Raw genomic sequence first — 22,738 nt, 5'->3', positions numbered from 1 at the left:
ATCTTGTGGCAGGCGTTGTGGCAGGCGATGCGTTCGAAAGATACAAAAAAGGGACGTAACCTGACAATTAGGTGGTGGTAGGCTGTCAAGATATTGGCGCAGCAGCAGGGTGGAACTGGTAGGGTGTAGGGTGAGCACTGCTACGATAACAGATAAGATCCCTGCCGTGCTGGCTAAGCTGTTTTGATGTGACCGCCCACCCCACTAAAAAGTTTCTGGCAGAAAGCTTCCCGCAATTGAGCAAGCCAGAACTTCGCTGCTAATCATCGTAGTTTTGGTCCCGACTTTTCGCAGGAACTCGAGTGCACCTAATCGCACGCCCTACCAAGACACAGCTCATCACCATGGGTCCCATAAAGAAGCGCAAGGTCGAGGACGACTTCATCCTCACCATTTCCGACAATGACGATATCCCGATCGAGGAAGAGCCCTTGCCTGCTGCCCCGCCAAAGAAGAAGTCAAAGTCCAAGAAGTCCAAGAAGGTCGCCAAGGAAGCCGGCTCCGATGCAGAAGAAGACGAGGGCGGTATTTGGGGCAAGAAGGACGACGATGATGGCGCCATGGACTCCGACTTCGAATTCATGGTCGACAACACCGGCGACATCATGGGCGACGAGTTCGAGGGCTGGGGCTTTGATCGTGCTAAGAAGGGCATGAACGAGAGGAAGCAGGTCGACATTGACGACATCATTCGAAGACGCCGGGAGAAGAAGGAGGCAAAGGAGGGCAAGAAGAAGCCGGCGCCTGCGGCAGAACTAGAGGAGGAGGCTGACGAGGCCGATATCGACATGGAAGACGATGAGGACGGTGTCCTTGCCGACGACGCGTTCGGAATGGGCGCAGACTCTGATGCCGAAAACTCGGAAGGAGGCGTCGCGGACGAAATGGACGAGGACCAAGACGAAGACGAAGACGGCGACGAAGAAGAGCAAGACGACGATGCAGCCTCCGACGATGATTCGGTTGCCACACCCGTCGACCACCCCGACGACAATGGCAGCGATTCCGATGCGTCCGAAGCGGAGGAAGATCCCGAAGAGGCTGCTAAGCGGGAGGCTTTCTTCGCGCCCGAAGAAAAGTCAAAGGATAAAAAACAAAAGTCTTCGTTCCAGGGCATGTCCTTGTCGCGTCCTATTTTGCGTGGCCTCACGTCAGTTGGCTTCACCAAACCCACCCCCATTCAAGGCAAGACCATTCCCATTGCCTTGGAGGGTCGCGATGTGGTTGGTGGTGCCGAGACCGGTTCTGGTAAAACAGCTGCCTTCGTTGTCCCGATTCTCGAGCGACTGCTCTACCGTCCCAAGAAGGTACCTACAACAAGAGTGGTGATCATGACGCCTACGCGTGAGTTGGCTATCCAATGCCACTCAGTTGCTACCAAGCTCGCCAGTCACACCGATATCAAGTTCTGTTTGGCAGTGGGTGGTCTCAGTCTCAAGGTCCAGGAGGCTGAGCTGCGTCTCCGCCCAGATGTGGTCATCGCTACGCCCGGTCGATTGATTGATCACATGCGAAATTCGGCCAGCTTCAACGTCGACACTGTGGAGATTTTGATTCTCGATGAGGCCGATCGTATGCTGGAAGATGGTTTCGCCGACGAATTGAACGAAGTCCTCACAACCCTCCCCAAGTCCAGGCAGACCATGTTGTTCTCGGCCACCATGACGTCCTCAGTCGACAGTCTGATCCGCGTGGGTATGAACAAGCCTGTCCGTCTCATGGTGGATGCTCAGAACAAGACGGTCCAGAAACTGGAGCAGAAGTTCATTCGGTTACGACCAGGTCGCGAAGACAAGCGTATGGGTTATCTTGTGCATGTTTGCAAGACCATGTACACGGAAAAGGTTATTGTTTTCTTCAGGCAAAAGAAGGATGCCCATCGGGCACGCATCATCTTCGGTCTTCTGGGCATGTCGTGTGGTGAGCTTCACGGTAGCATGAACCAGTCTCAGGTAAGCCTCCCAACTCCCGAGGGTCACATTACAATACTAACAGTTACAGCGTATGTCGAGTGTGGAAGGTTTCCGTGATGGCAACGTCAACTATCTTCTTGCTACCGATCTTGCTTCTCGAGGTCTTGACATCAAGGGCATTGATACAGTCATCAACTACGAAGCACCCCAGAAGCTCGAGATCTACGTCCATCGTGTTGGTCGTACAGCTCGTGCTGGCCGTTCCGGTGTTGCCGTTACACTGGCGGCCGAGCCCGATCGCAAGGTCGTCAAGGCTGCAGTCAAGCAAGGCAAGGCGCAAGGAGCCAAGATTGGCAGTCTTGTAATTGAGGCCAGCGACGCCGACAAGTGGCAAGCCCAGATTGATGAGATGGATGACGAGATTGACGCCATCATGCGCGAGGAGAAGGAAGAGAAGCAGATGGCCAACGCCGAGATGCAGATCAAGAAGGGAGAGAACATGATGCAGCACGAAGACGAGATCAAGTCCCGACCCAGGCGGACGTGGTTCGAGTCGCAAGACGACAAGAAGAAGGCCCGGGACGCGGGCCGCGCCGAGCTCAACGGACTCAAGGAGGGGCTCAAGAAGAAGGGCGGCGGCAAGCTGTCCAACAACGACCGGAAGAAGCTGGATGCCAAGTCTATCCGAAGCGACGAGCGGGTGTGGAAGAAGGGAGCTGCCGAGCGGTCGGGCAAGGGCGCCGTTCTCAACTTCAAGAAGGACAAGTCCAAGTCGAAGAAGGGAGGCTCGAGGGTCAAGAAGAGGTAGAGAGCGTGTTATTTTAGATGCCGCGATAAACTTGCCAATACCAATGTGTACGATGAACCATTCAATAACCAGATTATAACTTTCGAACTTAGATTACCAGCATTTAACACGAATAATTCATCTACGAATACGACACTGCAATATGCACAAGATCGGCCGATGATCTATCTGCCTGACAGCCTGCAGGATTTCGGATGACACAGGGCGGCTCGATTGAAACGGTTTCCCTTTCCAGGCCTGGACCGCTTGGCGCTGCCAATTGCTACAGATCCGCTTTGGTGCACATTTCCTCGCCAGGACAGAATGGCGGGGGTCGGGGCTTGGTGCTGATGGGGCTTGGTGCTGATGTCACAACCGTAGACCTTGGGTATTCTGCCTTGCCTGGCATAGATCTAGCTATTGCGTGCAGGCTTTCCCCTCCACCAAATAGCTTCACTATATCCAACAATAGATTGTCGCAGCTCCAGGCTCCTTTTTTTTTCTTCCTCGGAGAATTTTCTATGCCACTGAAACGAGTATTCCTGTCTTGCCAGTCTATTGATTGCGACTTGACTTCAGAGGTCTTGCGAAAGCTTAATTTTATTCTGGCACGTTAGTCACACGACCAGACCGAAGGTTGTAGCCACAAGGCAGCACCACGATTCCGACAACCCGACCAGCACACGCAAGCCTTTCGCTTCGACCATTCCTCTCTGACACGCCAAGTCTGCTACACATATCGAACATACGTCGTCTATCCGAAACCTGGCATCGAGCCCATCGCATCGCACCGCGTCATCGCCACCCTGGCTCCCCCTCCGCCCCCAGGCCTCCGCCGCTTCCTCCTCCCGCCCCAGCCTCCTCGCGCGAGGAGCCGGACACCGGCCTCGTCGCTCTTCCGCGCCCTATTCCCGCAGTCAGTCCGCGAGCGCTACCGCGAGCGCCTGATCGGGTTCCGCCTCGACACCCTCCCCGGCTTCAAGCACCGCGTCCAGCACCGCGTCTACCGCTTCCTCCTCGAGCGCCAGCGGCGCAGGCGAGAGCACTCGCGCCTGTTGGACCGCGCGCGGCGGCTGCTTCTGGGACCCAGGCCGCCGAGGCCGTCGGTCGCCAAGTACCTAAAGAACCGGCATGCGCTGCAGCAGCGGCTGTCATCCGACCCGAGCACGAGCAGCAGTGGCAGCAGCGGTAAACCGAAAACGATAGGCGACCGCGAACGAGGCGTCGAGCGAATAGAAGGCCGGAACGACGGACGCGGTAAGAACAACGACGGCAACACCATGTCGTCCTACATATCCAGCTATGGCTCGGCACTCGGCATAGGCAGCGGTGGAGCAGGAGCAGGAGCAGGAGCAGGAGCAGGAGCAGGGGCAGGCGATGAGGCCAGCCAGCGAGGCTCTCGGCGCAAGAGGCTCCAAGCTGCGGCCGGGAGGGTATACAGCGCCGGTGCGGCGGCGATGAACGAGATCAAAGAGTCGTACAACCAGACGCGGCTCGACCAGATTGATACGCCCGAGACGGCCAAGATCACGATCCCGGGCTCCTTCCCCGACGTCAAGATCATGTCGAAGGGCAACGAGCAGCTCGTGCTTTTTCCGTCATATGCGAAGCGACACGTCAAGGGGAAGTGGTCTGCAGTTCGACGGCCCTGGCGGTCCTCCGGGAACGTCGGCCGTTCCAGTTGACGAAGAGGACTTCTGGCGGCAAGAGTGGGCAAAGCACGAGGACGAGCGGGCCATCGTGGACGTGGATGTTCGCGGTTGGCTGTATAACCCGCACAAGGCGCCCATGTCACGACGGAACCGACTGATGATTGGTCTGGCGCGGCAGCTTAGCGGCATCCCTGCGCCGACGCCGCGGCAATCGCAAGCAGCAGACGCGTCAATGGCATCCAGTCACCAGCAGCGCGAGGAAGAGCGGGAACAGGCGCGGATTGCACAGGAAGCACAGAAGATTGAGCGGAGGGGACAGGGCGAGAAGGCAGTGGCGCAGAAGGGCGGCTACAGCGAGGAGCCCAGAGATACGGACTCGGAAGATGACGGGGACGGCCGCCACCATCTACGCACGACGCCTGTCACTGCCCCTGGTTCGCCAATCATGGGTGCTCGGAGGAGCAATACCGGCGCCGATCTCAACGACACAGAACTGGCTGTCGCCAATGCGAACCTGATGGCTCGCTTGGGGCCTTTCTTGACCACCCCGCTACCTGATATGCCCATCACCGTCTTCTTTTACAATGACGTGACATCACAGTCGCGGACAGTGATGACGAGCGACTCTGGACACTTCGTGCTACGAGCGGCTTTGGAATTTGTCCCGACGCACGTACGCATCTTGGCCGACGAGGACCTTCACTGCGAAGAGCCGGTAACAATCATCGAGCCGAAAGGTATCAGCTTAATCAGCGATATCGACGACACCATCAAACACTCCAGCATCCTCTCCGGCACGAAAGAGATCTTCCGAAACACCTTTGTTCGCGACCTCAAAGACTTGACGGTACCGGGCGTGAAGGAATGGTATAACGACTTACACGACCTTGGCGTTCGCATCCACTACTGCTCCAACAGTCCGTGGCAGTTGTTCCCCGTCATTGCGAGCTATTTCAAGCAGGCGGGTCTGCCCCCGGGATCCATCCATCTGAAGCAGTACAGTGGCATGCTCCAGGGCATCTTTGAGCCCGTGGCCGAGCGGAAGAAGGGCACGCTCGAAAAGATTCTCAACGATTTTCCGGACAGGAAGTTCCTGCTGGTCGGGGACAGCGGAGAGGCCGACCTCGAGGTCTACGCGGATGTGGCCGAGACTTATCCCGGTCGCATCATCGGCGTCTTCATCCGCGACGTCACGACGCCGGAGCAGGCGGGCTACTTCGACTCGGCCCTGAACCATGCCGGCCAGCGCAGGACGCTCGCGCACAAGACTTCGCGGTTGAGGAGACGGTCTACTGATGAGGAGCCGGCATCGCCACGGCCGGTGCTGCCTCCGCGAAACACGACGGAGCCGATGCCGCCGCAAGGCCCGGTCATGGGTGATTTGATTGATCTCTCTGACGAGCCTGCGCAACTCAGCTCGAGTGAAACGCGGCAGCTTGCCAACCTCAACTTGGGGGGCAAGAAGCCGCCGCCCCCGAGGCCCGCGAAGCCCACGTCCCTCAAGAGCTCCCCGGCCACCTCCAAGCCGTCGTCGCTGAGTGGCAAGTCAGGAAACCACCCCTTGGCCCAGATGCACAATTCTTCCCAGCAAAGTCGGAGTTCCGACCTCTCCCGCAAGACCAGCAGCAACAATGACCGCCGGCCCTCTGGGACGTCGACAACGTCGGCTTCGTCGAGGGGCCCCGCGCCGCCGCCTCCGCCACCTCGTCGCCGCGGTGGCACGCCGACGGCCGGCACGCTCTCGCTGAGCCCCAACCTCATGTCGGCCAAGCGCCGGGGCACGGGCAACTCGGACGTGGATAGCAACATGGAGAATCTACCGGCGCCATCGTCGTCCTTCTATCACCCGTCCTACAGCAGCAACAATAACTACAACAGTCACAATGCGCGGAGCCCTTCTGGTCGATCTTCCGGAGCTAGCAGCCCGTCGTCGATCGAGCCGGTGAACAAGAAGCTGGAGCTCTGGCGGCGGCGGCTGGAGCGGGCGCAGGAGCGGCTCGAGAGGGAGGGGGTCGCGCTGTATACGTGGCGGCGCGGGGAGGATGTGATTCGGGAGGCGGATGGGCTTGTAAGGGGGGGCGATGCGGGAGATGGGGATTGAGGTGGGGAAGGGGGAGAAGGGGAATTTGAATAAGAAGGCGCATGAGGGTTAAGGGGCGGGTGGGTGCGGTACGCCTACACCGACGGCCGGGATGAAAAGGGCTGGGGCATCATTTTGGAAGAAGAGGGATGAGAGGATGGGAGAGGAACGGAAAGGGGCGGGATTGTGAGACAGAGAGCGAGATGGGAGCTGTATGAAGGGGGTGGTGTTTAACGGTTCTCGACTCGATTATCATGCGTATATACAAGCAAAGATACCATTAGCAAATGCTACATTTTACGAACCCTCTGGAGTGGACAGCCACGCATTCTGCTTTGTTGGCTGTGTGACACGATACATCCTGGCCTGTGCTATTCAGTGGTGAAACAGATCGTCCGCACAGTTCGGTAGGATCGCTTTTCCTTTGGATATTCGTCACGTCCGCCGACTGCGATTACACCTTACCTGGATTCAGTCACCTTGCTCCCACCGTTCGAGTTGTATTCGGTCTCGGATCGCCAAGTGTCGTCACCGACCATCGATATCGCATTTATGCCCACCCAATTGGTTGCATCCGAGGAAAAAGCACCCATCGTTGCCCACCAGGCTAACCGTCGCATAATCATATACGATAATAAGTTATCAACAACCCATCAAATAGCAGGGGATGTGGTCTAGTGGTATGACGTTTCCTTAGCATGCGCTACAGCAGTAGTCAGCATGGAAAAGGTTCTGGGTTCGATTCCCAGCCTCTCCAGTATTTTTTCTTTTTCTTTCTTTCACACGCTCCATCCACATCCTTCCTCACATTCTCCTCTGCGAATAGCGGTGTGATGCATTAGCCCCTGATAAGGACTGACTGGGACGCGCGATAGAACCAGGGATGCCAAAAGACTACATACCTCTGTCATTGTAAAGGCCCATAGCGTCCGTCCTCCTTATATCTTTCGGCATTTAGAAACAACTGAGCAAACTGCTCCCCGACCATGCAGCGCGGAAACGATTCTGCTTCTTTTGCTGGCGTACTCGTTTCTTCGCCGTCTCCAATTCCGCCCGCTTATTGTTGGACAGCTTTGGAGTGGAATCTCCCATGTTTGGCGCTGGGCGATACGCCTGGTTCGGTTGTGATACCTGGAAACGACGATTAGTGCCTTTTTCGCTTCCGGCATGCATCATGTAGCACGTACTGGTTCGGTCATTTTTGCAAGAATGGGTAACTTGATGGCGTTGGGATCGTTGGGGTTGTTATGAGGGCCTTTGAGGAAACGTCCTCCTGGGACCGAGGCTATATAACGAAGAAGCGGTATCAAACCAAAGCGAGTTGTTGTCTCCTTTCGAGTACAGAAAGATGACGTTATTGGGCCTTTTCGTTTAACCCATGTCAGCTGACGGCTTGGCTATCTTGGCACTGCTGCTATTGAAAATGACCCCGGCCGGAACGAGACTAACAGAGGCGCAGTCGATTGAGTTACATACCGTATTACATACCTCGATAGTTCACTCCGAGAGAAGTCAGGCGAAGGGAAACTGCCATTGGTGATGGGACTATCATCTCCAAGCGAAACCGTACTCTCTAACCAAGGCAAAGAAGAAATACCGGGCTAATTGGCCAAATCCGGCCTCTTCCATGGCTGCTCGAACCCGGTGAAAGGGACCCATTTCAGGTCCGTCGGCTGGTCCTTGGTAGTGTCTTGGCACATCCTCGCCAGCCTCAGCCACATGTCACCCTTCATGGGGAAGTACTCCGCCCACTCGGCGTCCTCTTCGTACCGCTTGCACACATCCTCCCCGTTCTTGAGCGCCCGGACGAACTTGGCCGCGTGCCCGTCGTCGTGCTCCTGGCACAAGGCCCGGAACAGCTCCTCCCAGCCCATCCCGTCACTGCTCCCAGCGCCCCCTACGTAGCCCGAGACCGCGTCCGCGTCCAGGGCCGCCGACCCCGCGACCGCGTACCACGCCAGGTCCAGCCGCGCCTTCCACTCGACGAGCCGCGCCCGGTCCGCGAGCGCGATCCAGCCCTGCCGGGCCAGCACCGTGAAGAAGAGGCTGCTGGTGACGGCGTGCATGTAGAAGAAGTCGATCTTGCGCCGCCGCCCCGCGCGCTGCGCGGCCCCCGCGAAGAAGGCGGCGACGTTGATCATCTCGGCCGCGCGCCGCTCCAGCTCGCGCTCGCCCGCTGCGGGGTCGTTGGTGGCGATCCGGAACTGCGCGGCGAGGCTCGACATGGCTTCCCCCGCGCGCCCGACGACGCCGTCGCGCATCTTGTTGCCGAAGTCGGTCCAGCGGGGCGCGGTGCGGATCGCGTCGGAGACGCGGACGGCGTGCACGAGGTCGACGAGGGGCTTGGGCTTGCCGCGCGTCGGGTACGCGATCCCGGCCTCGGCCTCGGCGGACGCGAAGAGCCTGTGGATGTGGCTGTCGTCGTGCGCGGCGGCTTGGGCGAGGGCCTCGGCGACGATGGAGGGCTGCTCGAACTCGATGCCCAGCCCCAAATGGATGATGGGGTGGTACGCGCCCTCGTACATGCGGGCGAGCATCGCGTCGGCCACGGGGGTGCGGGCGAGGACGTACTCCTGGATCACGGCGCGCCAGTCGCGGGCGGCGACCTGGCGCTTGAAGAACTCGAGGAAGGTGTGGTAGCGGTCGACGACGCCGAGCGCCGCGTGGAACGCGTCGGGGTCCGAGAGCTTCTCCAGGAGGACGCTGTCGATCTCGGGCATGGGCCGCTGGATCGGCGTGCCGTCGTCGTAGCGGTCTTGGAGCTCTTGGGGGCTGGCGCCTAGGGCGAGGCAGGTGAGCAGGCTGTGGGCGATGTGGTTGTGGCCCGCCGTGTCGCGGAAGAACATGTGGTACTCTTCATGGTTCTTCTGCAAGAGGCGGTTGCATTCTTGGAGGGAGTCGGATGCGATGTGGGGGACTCGGACCATGCCGACGTGGTCGGGTGACAGGGTGATGGGGGATGAGCTCATGGTGTATGATTTACTGGTGGTCGGAAAGGAAACAGCTTCGAGTTCTACACTTCTTGGGCTGGGCTTTCTACAGCTGCTTGAGTAAGAGAAGCGTTTGAGGAGGGTGGGCATTATATTGTAGTATGTCATACCTTGCGGGTCAGATCGGAGACCGAAGCAGCAGACGCGATGACTGTGAATCGTGTCTAGTATAACCTGCTTATAGTCCTAGGGGGGTTCGGACCCTTTTAAATGGAATAGAAATCATGCCATGGCGGTCGGGACATAGTCAGCTGGCCTCTTTGCCGCCAGCCCGGCGCCGTTATTCGGTGCTGGAGTTGGCAATTCCGAAGGAACCCCTTAAAACTCATAAGCTAGTAAGAAGTAGGGGCACTGGTCGCCTCTCTGCCAGTCTGCAGTGACACCTTCAACGGCCATACTAGTGCACTGTTGTGTTGCCCTGAACTCGGTGTCGACACGAACCAAAACTCTCGACGGCTGCTTCCAGCCTCGGGGTCCGAATAGAGTGGGGCATGCCAGGGGATCGGCATCTGACTCCAAGCCCCTTTTAGATTAACCCGACGTACAAGAGCTCGCGGAATAAAAAAAAAAGAAAAAAAAAGCAATAAAAGCATGCGCAGGCTTGGTTCGCCACGTGGAAGTACGCCTTTTGAACCAGTAGATTTCTTTTTTTGACATTTCAGTCCGCCTGTGTACCACACCGACTGCGCCATGGAGACACTTCGCAACACCTCCCAAGTCGGTGGCTTCAACCGCCCCTTACAGACAACTCTAAATTTCAGCAAAGCGGCTTTCGTACAGGTAACATGGCAGCAGATTGCCGCTGCTGTTGCAGTCTATGTTTTCAGTCTAGCCTTCTACAGACTGTACCTCCACCCGCTGTCGGATTACCCGGGCCCCAAACTCGCTGCGGTAACACGATGGTATGAGGCCTACTATGATCTTGTACTCGGTGGCCAATACACCTTCCGAATTGCGGAAATGCATAAAAAATATGGTAAGTTCACGGTGTTTCCCTGCATTTCCGGGTATCGTTTGGCTAAGAGACCCGGCAATGCAGGACCCATCATCCGCATCAGCCCGTACGAACTGCACGTCAGCGACCCCGCCTTCTTCGAGAAGATCTTCCGCCAAGACGGCCGCTGGGACAAGTACGCCTGGAGCTACGACGCCTTCGGCGCCCCGCTGACCGCCGTCGCGACCTCGGCCCACGACCTGCACCGCCGCCGCCGCGCGCCCGTCAACAGCTTCTTCTCCAAGCAGAACGTGACCAAGCGGATCGACACGGTCAAGCGCCAGGTCGACAAGTTCTGCGCGCGCCTCGACGGCTTCGCGGGGTCCGAAGCCCGACTGAACTTGAACATTGCCCTCGCTGCGTTCGCGCGCGACGCGGCGTCGGACTTCATGCTCGGCAAGTGCTACGGCAACCTCGACCAGCCGGACTTCAACGCGGACATGACCAAGGCCATCGGCGGGCTGACGCAGCTCTGGATGGTCACCAAGCACTTCCGCTGGGTTGGGGGCACGCTGATGGCGCTCCCCGTCCCCGTCGCGAAGAGGCTCGGCGGCGAGGGGAACCGGACCCTGTTCTCGTACCTCGACAACACGCTGCACGACACGGCGCAGCTGATGGCGCAGGCCAAGTCCGAGCACCCGGACCCGGACGCGCCCCACACCCTCGTCCACGCCATCGTGCAGTCCAACCTGCCCGAGCCCGAGCTGCGGCACCGCCGCGTCGCCGAGGAGGTCGCGAGCATCACGGGCGCCGGGTTCGAGTCAACGGCCGCCGTCATGCGCGTCACGCTCTTCCACATCTACAGCAGCCCGGCGATCCTCGGCCGCCTGCGCCGCGAGCTGCGCTCCTCGGGCTACGGCAGCAAGGGGGCCTACCCCGCCGACCTGGACTGGACCAAGCTGCAGCAGCTGCCGTACCTGACGGGGGTCCTGCACGAGGGCCTGCGGCTCAGCCCGGGGCTCGCGTCGCGCATGGCCCGCGTCGCGCCCGATCGGGATCTGTTCTACGGCGATCGTTGGCGTATTCCGGCCGGAACGCCCGTGGGTATGACAACGATTCTCATGCACTACGACGAGCAGCTGTACCCGGAGCCGAAGCGGTTTGCGCCCGAGCGGTGGACTGATGTTGAGAAGCGCAAGAAGGCGGAGAAGACGTATGCGCCGTTTTCCCGGGGGACTCGCAGCTGTCTTGGGATGCAGTAAGTGCCGATCCAATTCCTCGTCCGCTTTATGTTTCTTCGTTGCCCTTCCATAGGCCAGTGACTGACTATGGGCACGGCAAAACCCTAGTCTTGCGTGGTCTGAGCTCTACATGATCATTGCCAGTGTCGTCCTCCGATTCGATTTGAAATTCGATGGCGCAGGCCCGAAAGACTGGGAGCCGGCCGTGGACCAGTTCACCATCGGAACGAAGGACCAGAGCGGTATCCAAACCTGGGTCGCAAGGTATGAGGAAAGCTCATGATGCGGACCCCTCGATCGCGCATCACCCTCATAGTTGATGTAGTGTGCCATGGTGGTTGATTGCTCTGTTTGCTAGCCTCTACTCCGATAAGAGTCAACCAGGTTATCTATCTCTTAACGACGAGCACTATCTCCTGACCAATATGATGCAAACGATCCCTACCTTATGTTGAAGTATTTGAGTCAATCAAAATTGTATGCTGCAAGTAGTCCATGACTAGACTTGAAGATTGCATACAATGTCCCCCGATGAGGCCAGAGTAGAAATAGAAAAGCCGAATCGGAATCATTCCGAGGGACGCATCGCCTGCAGATCACAAGACACCCATGCTTTTCATTAGTACACGACTATGAGCCAGTATCGATGTGTCTGGTTTAAGACGAGACACACAGTGTGGCTTTGACACTAGTCTCTCTATTGGCCTCGGCTCGGTTACTGAGCCCATTGGGTGCCTCGGAAATTGTGTAGAGATGCTCGGAAATTTGGGCCTTTCTATCGGACCAATGCCCTTACTGCAAGGCCTTCAGCCCCCCCTTCCTGCAAGACATCGGGCATCCCACATGTGGCATAAGCAGCATCTTACAGGACATGAGCCCCAAGCCTCAGCTCACGGAACTCGGTCGACTTCCCAATGCGTAAACAGATATGATGCCCGTAGTACCAAGAAGGCTAGCCCCAAATTGTTTACATGCATGGCGGCAATAACAGTTTCCAAAAATAGGTTCCATCACATAGCGGGAGGATCCCAAATCCTGTGATGTCGGACAAGGAATCAATAATACCATTTTCGTCGCCAGTGACAGCCAACAGGTGGCCATCTCAGAGCTGAATCTACCCACATCACGAGTATAGACTTCGGCGAAAGCCCTGTTAGGTCGAGTCATCGACGGGTATTGATATCTATTGTATTAGGATTTCCGACCGGCGACTCGCTGCTGGGCCGGATCTCACTATCTAGCATAAGAATTGTATATATGCACATACCTGTCGTCGCTATACGTTTTCTCTCAAATTCAGCAATCTAGTTCCTCATCGCTGTTGTGCCCTTCATCATGGTCCACCACTCATTTGCCTCCGGCCTTTGCCTATCTCTCGGCCTGATCAGCACTTTCGCTTCGGGCGCACCACTGGAGGCGAACGAGCCTGATTTCAACAGCGGTGTCGACTATGTCATCGTCGGCGCCGGGCCGGCAGGCCTCACTCTGGCGGAGGAACTGACCCGCCAGAGCCGAGCTCGTGTTGTGCTGCTGGAAGCCGGAGCATCCGGAGACACCAACCCGTCTGTTCAGAGTAAGTCCACCTTCCGGTCAAGCTCATGGAGTCTGGAGCTGACATGAATTCTCCCAACAGCACCCGGAATCTTTTTCCAGGCTACATACCAATACAACTGGCCTTACTTCTCGGCCCCGGACCCCAATCTCGGCGGAATAGCGCCCAACCTCGTGCAAGGCAGGATGGTCGGCGGCGGTACGGGGGTCAACGCCATGCTCTATTCCCGCGGCTCCGCCTCCGTCTTCGACGAATGGGCCCGAGTGTCCGGGAACCGAGGCCTGGCCTGGAACTCCATCTACGAGGCCTTCAAGGCGACGACGCACTGGACCGACGAGCCCAGCATCCACTACAAGCAGCCCATCAACACCTCGGCGTTCGGCAAAGGCCCGCTCGAGATCTCCCGGCAGCGCGAGCTCTTCCCGATCGACACCCCCTTCGTCAGCACCTTCGCCGACAAGTTCAAGCTGCCCGAGATCGACCTCGTCTCCGGCGGCGGCATCGGCGTCAGCCAGGCCGTCGAGTCCATCATCGCCCGCAACCGCATCCGGTCCTACGCCCACAACAGCTTCGGCTACCAGGCCGCCGGCCGGTCCAACTACCGCCTCATCACCAACGCGTGGGTCGCCAAGATCAACTTCCGCGGCGCCGCGGCCGACAGCGTGACCTACAACGACACCACCACGGGCACCATGCGGACCCTGCGCGCCAAGGAAATCATCATCGCCGCCGGCGCCCTCAAGGCGCCCCAGCTGCTCCTCCTCTCGGGCGTGGGGCCCGCCGACGCCCTCCGGGCCCTCGGCATCCCCGTCGTCAAAGATGTAGCGGGCGTCGGCCAGGGCCTCATCGACCACCACATGGCCATCATGGAGTTCGAGGCCGCCCCCGGCGAGCCCTCGGGCTGGCAGTACGACTACAACGCCACCTTCCGCGCCCAGGCCACGGCCGCCTACGCCCGCGACGGCTCGGGCTGGCTCGGCACCCAGGGCGGTGACCCGTACGTGGGGGCGCGCCTGCCCGGCTCAGTCTCGCCTTCGTCGGCCTACCTACGCAACCTGCCCCAAGATCGCGCACACGTGGCTTGGGGGTACTCGAACCAGGCCATGCTCGTCGACAATAACCAGGGCGTGCCTAATGTTAGCACGGTCAGCGGATACGCGGCGCTTGTACAGCCTGAGTCGCGCGGCAGCGTTACTCTAGCCTCGGCGGACTACCGCGCCGCGCCGATCATCCGGTCCAACTACTGGGGTACCCCCGCGGAGCGCGCGGCGATCATCTGGGCGTATAAGCAGCTGCGCTCCGTGTTCCAGTCGAGAGACATGGCGCGCCTCGCGCCGCGCGAGCTGTTCCCGGGGGCCAACGTCACGAGCGACGCGGATCTCTGGTCCGCTATCCAGAAATCTTCGTCGAGTTGGCACCATCCGGTCGGTACCACCGCCTTGGGGACCGTGCTCGACGCCAACTGGCGGGTTAAGGGGCTCAAGGGCCTGCGCGTCGTAGGGTCCAGTGCCGCGCCGCAGATTCCGACGTGCCCGATCCAGGCGGCTGTCTATGCGCTCGCGTATGTGGCGGCGGCGGATATCAAGCGCGCTGACCGGATTTGAAGAAGCAAATACCGGGAAGAATTTGGGTGTGGGTTTCATTCTGTGGTATAAGTAGAGTTGTGTTAGAACCGGGGTATGTTGGGGGGATATAATGGGATTGGTTCGGAACATCGCATGATTGTTTTCTATACATTGATGAAGTTGCATTTGAATTTATACTGAATTAAATCTTCAAAATCGGCATTCATGGCTTTGGAGGTCCTGTGAATGGTTTTTCTCCATGGAGTTCCATCCCATTGACTTTTTTTTTTGTTCTTTTGCTTTTCGACTCATACCAGCGCAGGCCAGCAGAAGCAAGTGACTCAAAACCGAGCAAACCCAACACATATCGACTCCAAAAGGAGGTATTATACCCCAATAGAGTTCCATCCCATGACCGCGAGTGTTAAGGGCTCATCTCCGAGGTTCCCGGGGATACCTACACACAATCGACTTCGGAGAAATCTCATGTAGCTCTCCCAGAGGCAAGCAAGTACAAGTAACTGAGTGAATTTTACCCTGTGATTGCCCAAAGGCCCTCGCCCTCCTTTCCGTGGCGGGTAGACCCTCATGGCAAGGTTATCGTAAAGCGCCGTCCCTTCTAATTGTGGTCAATAAGCCAAAGGTCCCTACGATACATCTTAGAGACATTTCCTCCACACATGAAAAAGTGGCTGGACAAGAGCATCTTGGCGCAGGGGAAGCGCGCCGGGCTCATAACCCGGAGGTCCTTGGATCGAAACCAAGAGATGCTAACTTCTTTTTTGCAATGACTTTTTTCACTCCCGCGATTTTAGCTTACTACTCATCTCAGAAAGCATGTAAAGCGAGATTCTCACAGCCAATAGCTCTATTTTAATTTGACCAAGCGCAGAATATTTTGCTCCCGACAAAGTATCGAGTACTTTTGCGGCTTCAACCTCTTCAACACCAGCTGTGCAACTTCACAGACGCCCCCTCAGAGTAACCGGAAGGAGCGAAAAGTAGATACATTCATTATTGTGCCAAATGAGATCAACGAGAACACAGAGCGGCATACAGCTAATCCGAGGAGAGTGAAAAGCATGTCAAGCGGGACAGCACGCTTTGCCTGGACCCTGAACCAGAGTCCCCGGGAAGCCATAAATCTAATCACAGCAACCCCAACAGGTTTCCCTACCCGGCCGATCTGACAGCAAACTACCTACTCGTCCCTTCTGAGCGTCCCACGCCTCCCAACCTTCGGCCGAATCCCATCGGCAACCGGTACCTTCTCAAACACGTCCGATCCCCGAACCGCCATGTACGAGTTGATCCCGAGCTCGCCACTGCGGCTGAACACAATGCTGATGAACGACTGCAGTCCGCGGGTCCGTTCCAAGCTACTGCCGCCGGGCGCCATCTTCTCCAGCGTCTCGAGGTACCGCTCCCCCGAACGCGCCGCGGCCCCGGGCCTCCATCCAGTCGACCAGCCCCCGCGCCGAGCGTAGGTCGTTGTGCCCGTAGCTGCGCAGCGGGATGTTGAGCTTGATCTCGGGGAATTGGCGGCCGTCGGAGACGTCGAAGAAGTAGACGAAGCCGGGGTTGTGCGGGGGAGGGGTTGGGGGAGTGCCATTCTCCTTCTTCTTGCCGTTTGTAGGGGTAGAGGGACCATTGCTGCCGTACTCGCCGACGATGGGCGCCGAGGCGGTGGCGGCCGACAACGACTCTTTGAAGTAAGCCTGCTCCGTCTCGGCATCATCGGGGAAGCCCTCGGGGAGGTCGAGGACGGCGCGGATGAGCTCGCGGAGATCGCGCAGCTGGCTCTCGACGACGTCGCCGCTGATGCGGCCGCCTAGGGTCATGATGTCCCGGACCGAGGCGAAGCTGGTGTGGGGGGTGTTCATGTAGAGCTTCATGCGCGACTTCTCCGGCCGCACGCAGTCCACGGCCAGGCTGAACGGGTTCAGCGGCGCGCCCTCGGGGTGCGAGGCGACGAAGTGGAGCAGAGCCCCGAGTGATCCATCTCCGTGACCCCCATTGCTGCCGCCGTCTTTGCCCGGGGCGACGCTCACGTCCTGGGTCAGGAGGGGCTTGATTGCGCCCACCCACTCCGCCAGCGGCATGAACCCCGTCTGCCCGAGCTTGCGGCCCTGGAAGTACGTCTTGATCCCCGGCCCGTCCTTGCCAAAATCGACGCCAAAGCCCGTACTCGTGCTAAGGTCCGCCCCCGCCGCGCCCTCAGCCGCCAGCTCCGCGACGTCGTGATCGAACAGCGTCGCGAAGAAGTGGTTCGACCACGCCAGGTTGACGGACGGGATCGCCTGGCCCAGACGGTGCAGCAGCTCGCGCGTCGCCTGCTGGTTGAGTGGATCGAGCCCCGTGCCCGCGTAGCACCCGATGGGCTCCATGGCGTAGCGGATTTCCGGGTGGTCGCCGGCGCGGGACGAGGGCCACTTCCAGGAGTATTCTAGGGGCGTGCCGTCGGCTTGGAGTAGGGATTTCCACTTGCCGGGGATGACGCCGTTGGGGCCGGGGGCGGGGCCCATGTAGGGGATCTGAAAGTTCGCCCATGTGTTAGCTTGGGTAGTGTCCAAAGGGGCGAGCTTGATTACTTACCGCCCAGTTGTAGTGGAACATGAGGGCTTCATATTGCCGCTCGACCGGGTAGCCGGCCGAATCAAGCATCACGGCGAGATGGCGTCCTGTGAGCTGCCACCAAAAGTCATACTGGGGGTTGCGGGGAGGAAGATATTGTGCGATCTTTGTCCAAGCTTCAGGGTATGCCTTCGAAGCCCCGTTGGAGGCCGACAGCTTCGTGTCCGCTGTCATGATGTGCATGTAAGTCTGACTGAATGGGCACGATAGTAGTAAGACTAGGGGTAGTTGGTGAATGGCACTACCTCTACGCACTTCCCAATGGTCAAACAGCTTATATGTAGAGTAACACTGATGATTCGTGTCGGAAAGGTGAAATTGTTCAGGGGGGGGACAATCTCGGTTCTTGGCGATCCCGACAGGCTTACATCCGCCTTGGCAGTTGCCAGTTGGAGCTACGGGCTGTTGGGGGTGACGTGCTTATGCGAGCGTGCCGGACCCCGACCTGACGGGATCCCAGATGACAGGGGCAACACGGGAATGGAGAATGGCCGATTTTCTCGGACATCTTCTACGCTAAATGAAATGCACGAATTCTTGATCGTCTCGGGAGTTGCGAAACACCATAAACAGAGATGTATAGTTATTCAATAGCAAACAACATGCCCCTGACTGTGTCATCGGCAATCTATCTCCCCGGGTAGCACTCCTTCCTGACACTGACCCACTCATTCTCGGGCATGCGGCTGAACATCTCAACCTCGGGGGCCTTTAACAGGATGGGTTGGAGTGCTGCGTAGTAAGCCTGGTAGTAGTCCTTTTTGACTTGAACCTAGTGCGGGTTGTTGTCAGCACTTGTCGACTCCCCAAGGACTGAGTGCAGACAGAGAGACCTACGTTCATCATGTAATCCGCGGTGGTATTCCAATTCTCCACCAACTTGAACACGCCCGGGCTCTTGTCGTCCCGGTAGACTTCGAGGAAGGTATTCAGAGACTCGAGCTTGGTCTTTTCGTAGATAACCTTCAGAGCGCCCAGAAACTCTTCCATTTTAGAAGGATTGACGGTGAGTTTGACATGCACCGAGACTGAGGATTTGCTATCTTCCATCTTGCAGGTCGAGACAGACAGCCGCGGTCGGGTTTAGGGAGCACACCGGGTGGGTGACACGAATAAGTAAAGATGGATTTAGATTTAGAGTTATATTTAGCATCCGAAAACGAGGTCTCCCAACGAATGAAGCTGCATCTATATATTGATTTGAGCTGGTATACCGGCCTCTTGCGCGGTGTGCATTTATTAGTGTTGATTGCGCAAACCGACAATATACACCTAAGAGATATTTATGCAATATCGGTGCTTTCCATGTTCAGCTCTGTACTTTGTTCGGGATGACGCACTTTTGTGCCTTTCAGCTCAGCCCGCGTCTGCTGGCATGTGGCCAGGGTGTGGAACAAAGGGACGGCAACTCACTTATGCCCGATCTGACCGACGGAGATTCGTACTTTTCCAAAGTTGCCTCGCATTTTCGTGCCATACAAAACGGAGCTACTAGTCTGCCGCATCCTAATTCCTCAATCATCAGCCAAAGTAGTAGCAGTCTATTTCGACGTCTTTGCCAAAGAGCAACTCGTAATTCTTCTCGAGTTCACATAGCGAGCGTCTTATTGAAATCATACTCAATATTGAACTCGAATCGCCAACCATTTACTTGCCATAATCCACACTAGCTGGCTTTCCACCACAAATCCGGCCACCATGGGTTTCCTGCGCAGCCAACTCATCGAAACGCGCAAGCTGCCCTACCCCAACGCATCGTACGCCGGCCAGACCATCGTCATCACCGGCAGCAACACCGGCCTAGGCAAGGAGGCGGCGCGCCACTATGCCCGCCTCGGTGCGTCCCGCCTGATCCTCGCGGTCCGCAACCTGGAAAAGGGCCAGGCGGCGCGCAAGGACATCCAGACGACGGCGGCCAAGGGCACCGCGATCGACGTCTGGGAGCTCGACATGGCGAAATACTCCAGCGTGCAGGCCTTTGCCGCGCGCGTCGACGCGGAGCTGGGCCGCGTCGATATTTTCCACGCCAACGCCGGCGTCGTCTGCCCCAAGTACTCCGTCACCGAGGGCAACGAGACGTCGGTGACGATCAACTACGTCTCGACCTTCCTGCTCGCGGCGCTCGTCCTGCCGAAGCTGAAAGCCACCGCCGCACAGTTTAGTGTCCGCCCGACCCTCGTCATCACCAACTCGGGCGCGCACGAGCATACCAAGTTCCCCCACATGTCGGCCGCCTCCACCGCGATCAAGAACGGCGGCGGCCTCGGTGGCGCGTCCGACGGCGCCATCCTGGCCGCGGTCAATGACCCCCCACTTCGCGGGCGGCGCGCACTGGAAGGAGCAGTACCCGGTCTCGAAGCTTTTGGGGGTGTTCGCCGTGCGCAGCATCGCGAAAGAGCGCCCGGCGGACGCGTACCCCGTCACGGTCAACATGGTCTCCCCGGGGCTGTGCCACAGCGAACTGTCGCGCGAGGCCGAGGGGGTGCAGAAGGTGGCGTTTTCCATCATGAAGGCCGCGGTGGCGCGCACGACGGAGGAGGGGAGCCGGACGCTCGTCGACGCGGGGGTGCAGGGCGCCAAGTCGCATGGGCAGTACCTCGCCGATTGTCGCATTGCGCAGCCGTCGGCTGTGGTGCTGGATAATCCGGACGTGCAGGATCGGTTGTGGGTGGAGCTCAAGGCGAAGCTGGAGGCGATCCAGCCGGGGGTGACGGACAACTTTTGAGGATTTGCTGCTTGGACTTATTGGTAATACTTGAATGTATTTGCACCATGCTGTTGGAATGTTGGCGACTTCTTATCACACTTCTCTCGCTTAATTATAATACCCAGAACGGATCACCTCATAGCATCAAGTAAACATATTGCAAATCAGGCTTTACTTCATTGCAGCTTTTTTCTTTCTTTTGTTGCTACCAATACCACATTACTGCAAGTGAATACGCGCCTCCTAGCTATTCCCACGATGCAAGCGAAATATGTGTAAAGATGCCAAGCTACCCGCCGCAGCGCCTGTCTTCATGCTAATATCACTCCATCTTGCATCGGGTCTGAAATCCAGAAGACTCACCAGAGCTGTGTAGTGTCATCGGACTTTCCCAAAGCTGCGAGAGCAAGATGATTGCTTTTGGCTGACCTACAAATAGCATGCTGGGATTGATGTCGGGAGCCAGCCGGAAAAAGGTTAGGGGTCTCGGCATGTCACTCTATCGGCACATTGTGCGGGGTTTAGCGTAGTCTTGGGATCCTCCGATAAGTCCGAGGCGGGGAATCCGCAAGTTTGGCAATTGTCCATTGTCCGGGGTGTCTCATGGCATGCTGACTGACTTTACTGTGTAACACTCCTTGTTGCCTGATGGAGTAATTTGAAGAATCCAGACGGGGCATGGTTTAGCCTTTTCGGGTGCATTCCGAACAGCCAATGCGGATTTGCTTTACTAGTCGAGTCCTGTCGACACCAACTCTTCAAAAAGCCTCGAGGGTACAGGTCACTAATTATAACTTGGTGCAATGACAGGGTGAGCAGCAGAAGGCATTCTGTAACCTGTGCTAACGGACGATCCGTTGACTCCGGCCTTGTGTATCGCATCTGTGTTCCGTGCGTGTGCACATCCAGGACGGCCCCTACTGTAATTAATTCCATACTTGGTATGGACGCTTTCATCATGGTAAGAGAGAAAATGATATTTGATACTCTGGACTGCGCCCCTTAGCACTCGATTGATTTCCAAGATCATATTTTTAAAACAGGGTGAAATGTATGCAAGGGCCATCTGGCTAACGAAACATCCCCACGACCTAGAAATGGGTGTGCGGAATGACTCGAAAGAGTTGTGGCGTACGTATGTAAATCTAGGTTTAATTTTGAGAGGGCCAAAAGCCAAACCACAAGTGGGATTGTAAGTTGCAGGTGCAACCACTAAAGACAGCCCCTTTTAATTGGCATCACCCACCAACTAGCTACACCAACACCGCTCCGTGCTTCGGGCTTGTAAACAACGTGATCTACCGGCTACCCTCAAAACTGGAACCTGTTCACAGTAGCCAGAGCCCCAAGAACCGCTCCAACAAGCGGGAACATGGTCCGCGCGAGATGCATCAAGCTCCAAGTCCTGACCAACGCCCGCGCTTCGTCCAACCCGCCCGGAGACGACGCCAATAAACCGCTGCCAGCCTGCGCCTCCGTCTCGAGCCGGAACAGGGCATTGTTCGTCGGCGTCATAACAACCCACGTAAACGGCACCATGAGCACGGTGACCAGCCCCGCCACGAGCCAGGGCCGCCAGTACCGGCGCCCGACCCGCCGCTTGACGAGGCCGATGTGGCCGTACAGCAGCAGCGTCAAGACCGCGAGGGCGGGGAGGAGCAGGTGGCCGTGGTGGTACATCCGGGCCCACTGGATGTAGAGCTGCTCTGCGGTCTCGGTGGTGTCGACGAAGACGGGCACGGCGACCAGGGACAGGCTCGCCATGGCGCCGGCGAGGAAGGAGCCGGTGATGAGGGCGAGGGATTGCAGGCCCGGCATGGCTTCGGACGGGTCCTCGAGGCCGTCGACCATCATGTTGCCGTCGATGAATTGCTCGATCCAGCCGATGGTCATCCTAAGCGTTGTCAGTGATGTGGCACTTTCCTCTTCCCGTATCGTCGTCCAACTGAGGCCAAGGGACTAGATCGTAGGCTGGGTAGACTCACATGCTCCTCTTGGTGTCTGCGAATTTCTCATGGTCCCCCATCAGACGCCGCTTGTACTCGGGATCCTGCTTGAACGTTTTGTAGTCCTCGAGCCGCTTGAAGACGACCTGGCTGAAGCAGTCGAAGTCCGCCAGCTTGGCCATCTGCGGGTCGTAGAGCTGGCCCATCATGGCTCGCGTGGCCGACTGGTTATGGACCTAGCCATAGAGTCAGTAATATGATCGTGTACCGGCGGAGGACAAATGGATGTGAGTGAGAAAGTGGACACACCTGAGTCCAGCGCACGATGCCATACTTGACCATCAAGTCCTTCGTCATCGGGGCGGAGACTTGGGTCATGTGGTGCCGGTAGGCTTCTTCGCTCATGCCGGCCTTCTTGTAGCCGCAGATGGTAAGGCAGAGGAATTTGCCATTACCGCCGCCTGCTGGGGTCTCGACCGAGTTGGACTTTGTTGATGACATACTTGCTAATACTTTATCTGCTCACTCCAAGTGTGAGTTTAATGAAGACGAGCACTGGGTAAGTAAATTATTGTGCTACAAGAAAAGGTCGTTAATATGAACTGTGTCGGCCGTTGGCTCGGTACGTTGGGGGCGCATGGCTTTGTCCGGTATGACCAGTGGATCGGAGTGGGCTTATGCCATGTTGGGTCGGGATCCGACGGTAGGCTCCCGAGTCGTGAAGGATTCCCGAAATC

The 22,738-nt window shown here is 57.7% G+C and overlaps 9 protein-coding genes across 9 annotated transcripts; 5 read left to right on the top strand and 4 right to left on the bottom strand.

The window, feature by feature from the left end:
• Window positions 1-344: 344 nt before the first annotated feature.
• Window positions 345-2,721, top strand: PG986_014189 (ATP-dependent RNA helicase DRS1; the record flags this gene model as incomplete). The annotated part of the gene is made up of 3 exons (XM_066850411.1): window positions 345-1,344; window positions 1,372-1,952; window positions 2,002-2,721. The coding sequence occupies 3 exons, from the start codon at window positions 345-347 to the stop codon at window positions 2,719-2,721; spliced, it is 2,301 nt and encodes a 766-aa protein (XP_066692649.1).
• A 303-nt stretch (window positions 2,722-3,024) lies between these two features.
• PG986_014188 (uncharacterized protein) lies at window positions 3,025-6,453 on the top strand (the record flags this gene model as incomplete). The annotated part of the gene is made up of 3 exons (XM_066850410.1): window positions 3,025-3,033; window positions 3,318-4,286; window positions 4,339-6,453. The coding sequence occupies 3 exons, from the start codon at window positions 3,025-3,027 to the stop codon at window positions 6,451-6,453; spliced, it is 3,093 nt and encodes a 1,030-aa protein (XP_066692648.1).
• A 1,580-nt stretch (window positions 6,454-8,033) lies between these two features.
• PG986_014187 (Oxidoreductase AflY) lies at window positions 8,034-9,401 on the bottom strand (the record flags this gene model as incomplete). Its single annotated transcript, XM_066850409.1, has 1 exon — window positions 8,034-9,401. The coding sequence occupies one exon, from the start codon at window positions 9,399-9,401 to the stop codon at window positions 8,034-8,036; it is 1,368 nt and encodes a 455-aa protein (XP_066692647.1).
• A 711-nt stretch (window positions 9,402-10,112) lies between these two features.
• On the top strand, window positions 10,113-11,880 carry PG986_014186 (cytochrome P450; the record flags this gene model as incomplete). Its single annotated transcript, XM_066850408.1, has 3 exons — window positions 10,113-10,398; window positions 10,462-11,614; window positions 11,706-11,880. 3 exons carry the CDS (start codon window positions 10,113-10,115, stop codon window positions 11,878-11,880), a joined length of 1,614 nt encoding a protein of 537 aa, XP_066692646.1.
• A 1,052-nt stretch (window positions 11,881-12,932) lies between these two features.
• On the top strand, window positions 12,933-14,753 carry PG986_014185 (uncharacterized protein; the record flags this gene model as incomplete). Its single annotated transcript, XM_066850407.1, has 2 exons — window positions 12,933-13,170; window positions 13,231-14,753. 2 exons carry the CDS (start codon window positions 12,933-12,935, stop codon window positions 14,751-14,753), a joined length of 1,761 nt encoding a protein of 586 aa, XP_066692645.1.
• Window positions 14,754-16,093: 1,340 nt separating this feature from the next.
• PG986_014184 (uncharacterized protein) lies at window positions 16,094-17,522 on the bottom strand (the record flags this gene model as incomplete). The annotated part of the gene is made up of 2 exons (XM_066850406.1): window positions 16,094-17,248; window positions 17,310-17,522. The coding sequence occupies 2 exons, from the start codon at window positions 17,520-17,522 to the stop codon at window positions 16,094-16,096; spliced, it is 1,368 nt and encodes a 455-aa protein (XP_066692644.1).
• Window positions 17,523-17,976: 454 nt separating this feature from the next.
• PG986_014183 (uncharacterized protein) lies at window positions 17,977-18,398 on the bottom strand (the record flags this gene model as incomplete). Its single annotated transcript, XM_066850405.1, has 2 exons — window positions 17,977-18,120; window positions 18,186-18,398. The coding sequence occupies 2 exons, from the start codon at window positions 18,396-18,398 to the stop codon at window positions 17,977-17,979; spliced, it is 357 nt and encodes a 118-aa protein (XP_066692643.1).
• A 648-nt stretch (window positions 18,399-19,046) lies between these two features.
• On the top strand, window positions 19,047-20,073 carry PG986_014182 (short-chain dehydrogenase reductase family; the record flags this gene model as incomplete). The annotated part of the gene is made up of 2 exons (XM_066850404.1): window positions 19,047-19,646; window positions 19,693-20,073. 2 exons carry the CDS (start codon window positions 19,047-19,049, stop codon window positions 20,071-20,073), a joined length of 981 nt encoding a protein of 326 aa, XP_066692642.1.
• A 1,293-nt stretch (window positions 20,074-21,366) lies between these two features.
• Window positions 21,367-22,502, bottom strand: PG986_014181 (uncharacterized protein; the record flags this gene model as incomplete). The annotated part of the gene is made up of 3 exons (XM_066850403.1): window positions 21,367-21,949; window positions 22,041-22,237; window positions 22,311-22,502. The coding sequence occupies 3 exons, from the start codon at window positions 22,500-22,502 to the stop codon at window positions 21,367-21,369; spliced, it is 972 nt and encodes a 323-aa protein (XP_066692641.1).
• Window positions 22,503-22,738: the final 236 nt, after the last annotated feature.

Source organism: Apiospora aurea, assembly GCF_038362705.1.
Source record: "Apiospora aurea strain CBS 24483 chromosome Unknown utg000010l_segment0_segment0, whole genome shotgun sequence".
Lineage (NCBI taxonomy): Eukaryota > Fungi > Ascomycota > Sordariomycetes > Amphisphaeriales > Apiosporaceae > Apiospora > Apiospora aurea.
The sequence above is the reverse complement of the archived record's forward strand: the minus strand, read 5'-3'. Positions and strand labels throughout refer to the sequence as shown.